This window comes from Vigna angularis, chromosome 2 (assembly GCF_016808095.1).
Source record: "Vigna angularis cultivar LongXiaoDou No.4 chromosome 2, ASM1680809v1, whole genome shotgun sequence".
NCBI lineage: Eukaryota > Viridiplantae > Streptophyta > Magnoliopsida > Fabales > Fabaceae > Vigna > Vigna angularis.
The window spans coordinates 41,063,547-41,073,918 of NC_068971.1; the positions used below are offsets into that span (position 1 = coordinate 41,063,547).

General features: G+C 31.0%; 1 protein-coding gene across 1 annotated transcript; it reads left to right on the top strand.

Annotated features, from left to right (window-relative positions):
• The first annotated feature begins 1,596 nt into the window (after positions 1–1,596).
• On the top strand, positions 1,597–9,789 carry LOC108347964 (increased DNA methylation 1). The gene is made up of 9 exons (XM_017587432.2): positions 1,597–1,701; positions 1,780–2,762; positions 3,671–3,809; positions 3,903–3,985; positions 6,527–6,762; positions 7,537–7,623; positions 8,858–8,957; positions 9,240–9,431; positions 9,563–9,789. Exons 2-8 carry the CDS (start codon positions 1,794–1,796, stop codon positions 9,423–9,425), a joined length of 1,800 nt encoding a protein of 599 aa, XP_017442921.1. The 5' UTR covers positions 1,597–1,701; positions 1,780–1,793; the 3' UTR covers positions 9,426–9,431; positions 9,563–9,789.
• The last annotated feature ends 583 nt before the right edge of the window (positions 9,790–10,372 follow it).

A 10,372-nucleotide genomic window follows, 5' to 3' on the forward strand; every position in this document is an offset into this window, starting at 1 on the left:
ATATATAGTTAATGTTAAATTTAATAATAATAATAACGTAACGTTTGTACTAGTAATATCTACAGAGTTCATTAAATGTTATTTTGTTCAATGTTTGCAATGCGCTTTCAGACAAAATCCTAAATCAAAAAATCTTAAATTTTTAATAAGAGTGTTTAATTTTACAGTACGATGTTGAGTTAAATAGTTTTTGTTTTGAAAGAGAAATTAAAATTTGCTTGTGGTTTAAATTTTAATGCAGTGTGTTTTCTAAACTTTAAAAATAAATAAATATATTTTTTATGATTTAACTATATTTAATTTTTTGAAACAAGATATTATTTGAGTTATTTATATTATTTTGACAAATTTAAATTCAAATATTATTTTATAAATATCGATTAACAAACTTAAAATAGTTAACCTATAGCGTAAATGAGTATGGTAATTTATTTTCAAATTTTGGAGATAAAATATATTGAAATTAAAAACAAAAACAAATTCTAATTTTGTGTCAATTTATTTAAAAACATACTTAATTCTTTTATTAATAGATTAAATATGCTTTTGTTTCTTTTCCTTTAAGTGAAAATTATAATCAGTATCTTATCAAAACTTTGGACTAATTTAGTCTTTCATCTTATAATTACGTGAATTTAGTCTTTTTAATCAAATTTTGTTAAGTTTATTTGAAATTTTAAATATGTTTCTCAACTAATATTAAAAAAACAAATTGTAAACAACTCGTACTATCATGAAATGTATTTGAAAAATCAAATAAATTTAACAAAATTTGGTCAAAAGACTAAATTCACATATTTTTAAAGTTGAGAACTAAATTAGATCAAAGTTTCGAAGAATGACTAATTTCAATTTTAACAGGTTAAAGGGACTAAAACATATTTAATCATTTATTATTTAACATATAATTTTTATATTAAATATTTAAATGAAATTAATATTTATGAATAATTAATATTATATTTCTTAAATACAAATAAATTTAATATTTTTTTATTAAATGCATTGAACATTATACTTTTTCAAGATTGCAAACCTAAAATTTTCTTACTCAATACAAATAATGCTAAATCCGAGAATCCTTTCGTGCTATTACTCAGTCATTTTCTCTTTTTAATTTCGAAAGTATTATCTTTAAGATTTTTAATTTTGGTCTTATTTGTCTCGTTAGTGACAAATATTATCTTTAAAAATATTCACTTAAGATGAATATGTATCTCTATAATCTTATTTGTGGATCTCAAGTCTGTTTAAAAAATTTAATTTTGGTGGCAATTGTTTTTTTAAAACTAGTTAATAAATATCTATTCTTCCTCGTTAATGATAATGGCGTTATCATTATTATTAATTTAATGTAAAAGATAAGTCAAATCAAAATAAAATAAAATAAATCAGTTTAAAAATATTTAAAATAGTGAAATGAAATTAAAAAAAATACATAATAAAGATACCACATCAGCACACGTTGCCCTGTTGAATGATTACGTATGAAGAGTTACAAAGCTTTAACATAACTGCAAGACCGAAAGTAAAACAAAAAAAGAAAAAGACTTTCTTTGCGTCACATTTCTTTGAGCATTCCTTCATGTGGCGAGACCCTTAATAAAACGCATAAAAGCAGCACCCCACAGAAAACCAAAAACAGCTGCAAGGTTTACAGACTTTGGTCAAGAGCATCTGAGATTCTTGAAGATAATTCATGTAAGTTTCTCTTTGAAGTTAGATGCTGTTTCGAGTAGTTGACTCTTTTACGATTCTGATACATTTTTTCGCAACTAGACTTTTTCAGAAAAATGAGAGAGGGACAAAGCTTGAATTTAACCAATGAGAGGAAGAGAGGGAGAAGAGATGAACCAGAATGCTCAATGAGGCTTCAGGTGCATCTCAGGACGGGACAAATTCCCAGAAGCCGCAACGGAAACGTGCAAACGCAATTGGGTAGCGGTGGATTTCGATTTTCTGGAAATTCAAACCATTCAAATGATAAGCTTTTGGGGCTGGAATTGATTTCCAGACTTCACCGCCGCACCAGAGGTTTAAGACGCTTAAGGAAGATACATGGTGTGGATTTGGCGAATCGAACTCTGGATATATGCCCCAGAAGAATTATCAAAACTGAAATAATAGAAGGGAGTGCGCGAATACCTCAGGGCGAGATGAATCAACCTGAGAAGGTTGCGAGAAATGAGAACAAAGTCGTGATTGAGGAGGAAAAGGGTGTAAACACCCTGGCAAGAGTGGAGAGGATGAATTTCTCAAAAGAAAAACGGTTTTCTCCAAGAAATAACAGGACACGTAGAAAGCTGAACACAGGAAAACGAACTGTGTTTTCGTGGATGATTGCTGCGAAAACTATCAAATCACGAGAGAGGGTTTATTACATGGATCACAAGAGTAAAGCTGTGTCACTGGGTGGAGATGTCGTTGGAGATGGCATTCTGTGTGACTGTTGTTCTCAAGTTGTGTCCATTTCTGAGTTTGAATTTCACTCATGGAGGCAAGAACGCTTTGATTCAGTGGAAAAAATATCCGATCCACTACGAAACATATGTTTGGGGAGAGGAAGAGGACTTTGTCTCTTGGAATGCATGGCAGAAGCCTGGAATAAGCAAAGTGGTTTTTCTTCTAAATTTTATAACTTGGTTCGTGATGATGACGACGAAAAAAGCGACGACATTTGTAGAGTTTGTGGGGAAAAGGGAGATCTTCTTTGTTGCGATGGTTGTCCATCAACTTTCCATCAGAGCTGCTTGGGTATACAAGTATGTACCTTCATTTGTATAGATCAGGAACCCTTTTTTTATATCATTATTTCACATAACTTATTGTATTGGATTTTTTCATTGTGCATTTCTAATTGAATCGTTCTATTTTTATAACATTTTGTTTTAAAAATATAATTTTTCTTTTTCTACATAATTTTTTACTCTCATTACTTTTGTAAAATAGTGGAGGCCATGTTTTCTGTCAGTAAAAAATCATATATATATTTACTGAATTATATAGATGCATGTTAGGTTCATTAGCATAGTTTTTATGTAAAAATTATTGAACTATTAACCAGACGTTGAGCCATTTACTGAATTGTTGATTTCTCTTATCAAATCAAATATGTTAATGAAACTTTGAACATGTGTATCATTGGTAATAAATTCACTTCTGTTTTCAAATTATATCAAAGATATATAATTTTAAGAACATCTCCAATTAGACTTTTTCTTAAAAAGAATAACATCTCCAGTTGGAGTTATTTATGAATATCTTAACCAATCCTTATAAAATTTTCTTATTCAAAGAATTTGACATGAAAATCTATTTTACATTGCCTATATAAATAGCGAGACAAATAGCAGAATCTATTTTAAATTCTTTTTTATTGTACTCTTCCATGCTAATATATGACATGGTTTTTTGTCTATGGTGCATGTCATGAGAAGCAGAAGGAAAATACATTATTTTCTTGGCTATACATGATCGTTTCATGCTATACCCACGATATATATATATATTAATGCCACTTAATATTTGTATTATGTGGCCTGTATAAATATATGAAAAAATTATGTAAAATCTGATTACTTTGAAGCCCTATTCAATAAACATTTTCGTGTGCTGATTAAAAAAATATTGTACCGGAAATAAACACCTATTTTATTTTTTTTCCTTGCAGACAATTCCAGAAGGTGAGTGGCACTGTATGAGTTGCTGCTGCAAATTTTGTGGTTTGCGGTGTGGAAAGACTGAGATCACCTTTGAAGGCCTTGGCCCGTTTGAGATGTCGACCGAATGCCTTGTATGCGAGAGAAGATGTATGTCCTCTGCATTTACTTAATGCATTCTTTTATCAATTAGATTCTCATTTCTGAAGCTATTTATGAACACTAGATTTATCTTTTTTGTAGTTCACCGATCCTGTCTTAAGGCCAATGGAGGCAATTCTTCTCATAACAAAAGGTTATCCTTATGTGGAAACGGATGTAGGGAGGTATCATCTATTTCTTTCATCTTCTTCAATCTTACGACTACTTCTAAATATATGATGGCTATGTCATGTTATTCAAGTTGGCTTGAGTTCATCTTTTACAATCATTACCATATTTTGTATATTAATATATAAGATAAAACCAAAGCACTTGTGGCAATTACGCACTAGTGACACTTTTTTATACCATTTTTGTAACAGAAAAGAAATTTTCTTCCATTATGGTTATAATTGATATATAAAATGAATATAATGATATTTTTATAATAAATAAACGCAATGACATTTTTGTAATAAATAAAAAACTTTTTATACAAATTATAATTATAACGGGTATAAAAAATACATTTTTATAATAAATAAAAAAACATGTGACAGAAAACGAGTGAATGAATATCCACAAACACAACACAACTTAGCTCCACAAACAAACACGACAAAAATAAGTCATGTCAATGTTCTTCACTCCGTCTAAATAATCACTCCTTCATGGCCACTTCATTGTCCTTTTCCATTTCTCTCACAACCATAACCACATCTAGATTCAGACTCTCGTTGTCATTGTCGATGTTGGAAGAGTGGGAAAGACTTTACAATACATGGGCACCGTCGAAGACCTCCTCATTCGTCGAGGGGAGTATGTGCCACTTGATTTTGAAGACCCTATTTTTGTGTGCATAAGGAACAATGATCTTAAGTTTGTGTTTCAATATACACCACCTTCTAGATGAAAAGATGAATCTTTTGTTATGATTTCATCATTGGGTTGGAGAATGTTTTGATGAGTTATTGATGGTGGCACCAATTTAGTGTTTTTTTGGAATGGAATGGTGGAGGCGTGACTTGAGAGGAAAGGGTTGAAGGATGCAAACTAAGTGTTTGCTTATTTTGCTCGTGTCAAAAATTGGATAAACCCGTATTGATGAAAGGAGTAATACTAGTTGTTGGACTAACTATTGTGCATACAAAAATGAACCAAGTAATCAAACCAATGTGTAAAAGTTGTTTGAAACATTGAGGAATATGGATTCATTGATTCAAATACTTTTTATAATGGTTGTGTTTAACCGGTATAAAAGTAACATTTTTTATATTAGTTAGAATAGAGAGTGAAAATTTTCTATATCATTTATATTTATGCAAGATTCAAAATTGATATAATTTTTTTTTGATTTATATTAAAAAAAAATTTGCACTGGTGTCACAACTAGAAAAGAATGCTTTCTCCAATATATTCATGTAGCTAAATATTGCCCTAATGTTGGCAATTTCAACCCTTGCGTAGCTTTTGTCATTTATCCATCTTATCATTAACAATCTGGAGCCCAACACAATTTTCTCATCCATGACATCCTTTTAACAAATCATACACTACCATAATTAAGACCGAATTATTCAATTGAGATTAGTCTTTTGGGTAATTCCCCAACACATTGCACCACTAAATAATGGGTGTTCCTCCGCGGAATCCTTGTACGAAAGTTCACTCCAGGAAATGCTCCAGCACCAGCATTGTAACCTCGACCAACATGCCACCACCTTCGAGGTGCTGACATCTTATGTATGGTGCTGCCACACGAGCGCTTCAGATAAATCCGAAGGAGGACGTGATGATGTGCATTGTCAACGCGCGCGACATGTTCGAGCTGTCCTTCCCAGTGGCTTATTATGGCAGCTGCTTCGTGTTCCCTATGGTTGCCGGCCGGAGAAATTTGGGGCAGAACAAGGACGCCTAGGATGAGTCTGAGTTCGGCATCACGCTGCCTATGGTTAGGGATTGGAAGGATGCGTCTTCGTTTCAACCATTTCAAGTGTTGTGGCAGAAAGTGACGTTGACGTCTATCCGTTGCCGCTAAGAATGGACACTGAAGCATATCTTCGTGGAGCATATCTCTCTTGAACTTGGAGCTTATGAGATAAATTACATTTAAGCTCTTATTAAAAATAAATAAATAAAATCATATGTAAGATGTTCCAGATGACATTACGTGGCGAGTTATTATCATATATGGCATATTTTGATTGGTTGAAGGTGGAAAGGAACCAATACCCTATATTTTAAAGTAGCACGAAGCAACACCCCTAAGTAATATCCTTAACATACTTTCAGGAAAACCAAAACCTTATTCATATTTTCTAAATTGATTTTTTTTTCTAGCTCAATATACATAGAACACCTTGTGTTAGATAAAATATTATTTACACTAAAGTTTATTCAAATCTGTGAAATAAATAGTTTTTTTTTCTTTTAGGAGTAAAAGATAGTTGTGAAACCTAATGTAACTGGAACACCTGTACATTATTATTGAATCTCTTAATAAATTATTTTACATAATGTTATTCTATGCTATTCTCCTTCTCTTTTGAGCTATATTCATGACGTGTGGTTCCATCAAGTAGCCTAGGTTTTTGATAGTATATTCCCATCATGTAATAGACAATATATACTGAAAAAGGATTTGGTTGTTGTTATTATTACAAGGTATCTTTGGTGACGGTAATCTAACTAATATATATATGTAATTTGGTATGTTGTCTTCCCAGATATATGAGAGACTTCAAAGGCTTCTTCGTGTTAAACATGATATAGAGGATGGATTTTCTTGGTCTTTTATTTACCGGGCAGATACTGACCCTAATATAACAAGGTTAGATACCGAAAAGGTGGAATGCAATGCTAAACTGGCTGTTGCATTATCGGTATTGAGTGAGAGCTTCATGCCATACATTGAAGAAGGAAGCGGGACAAATATAATCAAAAGTATTGTATATAGTTGTGGGTAAGATCACTTCACTTACTATGGCCTTTTACGTGCTTTTTAATACTTCTCTCAGGGCAGATGCAGTTGCAGCCATAACTTCTCTTTTATGAAAACATTTCAATGGATTTTTGGAAAACATGTCTTATTATTTCTAAAGGAATAAGAAAATAGGAAAAACGATACTGACAGAATCAGTTCAGATAGAGTCTAGCTAAATAATTATGTTATAGGATTTTGTAAACTTTGTGCTAGATATTTGTTCAAGTGAGAAAGTTCATAAGGAGTCAAATGCAAAAAAACCTTCAGAAAATAAGGAAAAAGGATCTTTTAGAGAAAATGATGCACTAATCTATCAGAATAGGAATAACAGAATTGAAATAGCAACCAAATAATTGGTTGGCATTACCAAATAATGATTCTCTTGGCCCAGGCATGTTGTCAGTCAATGAATAAGGGTATAAAAAAATGCAATATTTTAATTTGTAAAAGACATGAATGAAGGGATCAAGGTGTAATATATATTCAACTTAACTTGTGTTCTTAAAGAGAAAGAGGAATGCCTCCAACCCTGGTGCTCATTTTGGGGTTCCTGATGAATAGAAAACTATTTGAGGACAGTTGTACAGGGCACATCACAATAATATCAATGCATGGTAAAGTTATTTTATGAAATGATTTTGGATTTTGACATTCACAAGTAAGTTACGTGATCATCATTTCATTCATCTGAAAATGTAATATCTGTGAAAGTTTTTTCATATCTTGTGCTGTCATTATATATATCTTGTTCAGGTCAAACATCCCTCGCCTGGACTGTAAAGGGTTTATTACTGTGATTCTAGAGAAGGATTATGAGATTATCAGCGTTGCATCAATCAGGTATACATGTCTATTTAAGTTTGCTTATAAATGCGTTCATGCAACCTTTATATGTATATGCAAAACTACATTTGCTGATAAAGAAAAACACATGTATGCCAAACATTGGAAATATATATAACTTGTGCGGACAAAAAATAACTAATTTATTTTCTTATTGGTGTTGGATTTATTCTGGACCAGCTCTATGCAGTATTGAATTTTTTTCAGATGTATATAGGCAATCCATGACAGAGAGAGTAAGAATTTATAAAATACAGATATAATAAATCAGGTGATATAAAATAAGAAGAGATACACTAATAAAAGTACGTAAATAGAATGTTTGCATTATTGAGATATAAAAGAAAATCTTGGATATTTTAAGTGGTTTGGTTTACTATTTTTGGTTCTTATTCCAGCTTTCCATCTGCATGTAATCATCAATATGATTTTTCCTTTTATAATTCAAAAAGATTTAATTCTGGGAAGACCGGAATTTGCCCTACAAAATTGCATTGTTAGGAAGTCTAATTTCTTAAAGAATTTTCTTAAAGTGTGTTTGCAAATATGAATACTTACAATGATAGGGGAAAAAATCCAAAGAAAAATAATAACAACTCTAAATAACTACATCTAAATTTCATCCTATATTTAAAACTACTAAGATTGCAATAGGCAATCATTATAATAATTAGAGCACAAATATGCCGATGGAATAAACTAATACGCTATAGGTTGTGATTTCATTTTACTTTTAGTTGATAGCTTTACTTAGCCCTTTCCATTTGGTTACACGGTTTGTAGATTATTTGATACTATATATTATGAAATTCAAACAAAATTTGAATATTTAGACTAAATTCTTTTGAAAAATATAGCTGAAAACGATAATATTATAAGAAGCCAGGAAAAAGATTATCAAAATTCAAGCATAAACAAGCTTTTTCGTATTGCTGTTAGATGAAATGATTTTCAGGCACTACATGCTGCTCTATTGTTTAATTTTAGGTAACATGTTTTAGTGTTTTGAAAATCAGTAATATTTTACCTTTCTTTACTGCTAGTTTTAAAAATATATTTTCTGTCAGGTTAGTTTCTCTGTTAGATGTCTCTATCTCGTCATAAGTTCAGTTCTACTGCTACGAATTCGATTGCCTTTCTACACAGTTATTGATCTTTTTATGTCACCTATGCGTGAGTGCATGATGGCAAGAGTGAAATGTGTATAGTGATGATAAAGTTTGTTAAATAGGATTCATGGGAACAAACTAGCAGAGATGCCATTTGTTGCGACTGTTTTTTCTTATAGGAAGAAAGGAATGTTCGCTCGGCTTCTAAGAATAATTGAATCGGTAAGTTCGTTAACGTTATTTGTCTCTTTTCCTGGCATGTATATACTGCTCTATAACATTGTTCACAAGGTTTTGAAAAATTATCTGCAACTTTTTCGACTGTAGCCCTAAGGTCAAGATCTTTTTAGGTTTTCATGACTGAACTGTGGCTGCAGTTGTCCTATTTCTTTAGAATGTTTTAAAATATCAAAAATTGCCATGAAACCGCGACTATAATGTACATTTTTTTTGGTTTTTGTTTACTTCAAAACTAACTTTTGTTTCTATAACTATTTCTACCAGACACTCAGCCACCTCAACGTTGAGTTATTGGTGGTACCAACCGTGAAACAAACAAAAGAAACTTGGGTTCGTTCTTTTGGGTTTGAGCCACTCGATTTGAGAACAGAGAAAATATTAAAGGGCGTGAATATGATGGTATGTCGTGGCACAGAAAAGTTACTGAAGAAGATACCAAAGCTTACATAATTCCTGGTGAGAATTTGATTCATATAAAAGCTGCATTTTGACAGAGACTACTGGAAAATGTTGTGTATCCCTGGACACATGCACGCACACACTATACTAACATTGCATAAGCAAGTTGACACATTTTCTTTATCTAGGTTTGTGGAGGGTGACCCTTGGACAAGATACAAACCAAGTTCAATCTCAGAGGAGAAACATCATCTTACATAAGACTGCTCTTTGCCTATCATTTGGTGGACGAAACTGTTTTACATTTAATGTTCTGTTGTGGATTTACTACCTTGGTTTGAAATTATTGTTAATTAAAATGGATCTGTTCTAAGTGACATTAACATGGACACCAAAAGTACTTTTTACAACTACAAAAAATTAAGACAACTTGTTCATTTGTCTGCTTTCTTTCAATTTGGTCACTAAGTTGGTCTTGGTTGCCCAACAGAATGAAAGGCAGATACTGTATGATCGTATTTTAAGGTATTTAATGAATGCTCTTATTTTTCATGCAAAAGATAGTAACGTTTTGCCCTTCTAATAATATTTTCAAAAAAGACAGTTGAAAGTTTTTTTACCAGAGAACCATATATAATTTTTAGGCACATTTTAAGTAAATACATTAGTTACATTATTTATGCACGTAGTTACATAATTATATATTCTACATTCTTGTTTTTCTTAAGCATTTTCTAATTTATATGATATTTTCATAATTCTATTTCTTTATCTCTTCATTACAACATTCTTGTCGACACACACAAAAAAATAGAAATATTTTGAAAGAAAAATTTAATATTTTTTAAGAAAATATATAGTCATATTTTAAAACATAATTATAATATTAGTTTGAAAGTAATTAAAAGATAAATTGTATTCTAACACGACTTTTTTTAAAATATATATATATATATATATATATATATATATATATATATATATATATATATATATAT

Coding starts and splice junctions, on each gene's coding strand:
- LOC108347964 (XM_017587432.2), top strand. CDS start 1,794: ATGAGAGAGGGACAAAGCTTGAATTTAACCAATGAGAGGAAGAGAGGG. Junction 3,810..3,902: donor CCTTGTATGCGAGAGAAGAT/GTATGTCCTCTG, acceptor TCTTTTTTGTAG/TTCACCGATCCTGTCTTAAG. Junction 7,624..8,857: donor ATCAGCGTTGCATCAATCAG/GTATACATGTCT, acceptor TTTGTTAAATAG/GATTCATGGGAACAAACTAG.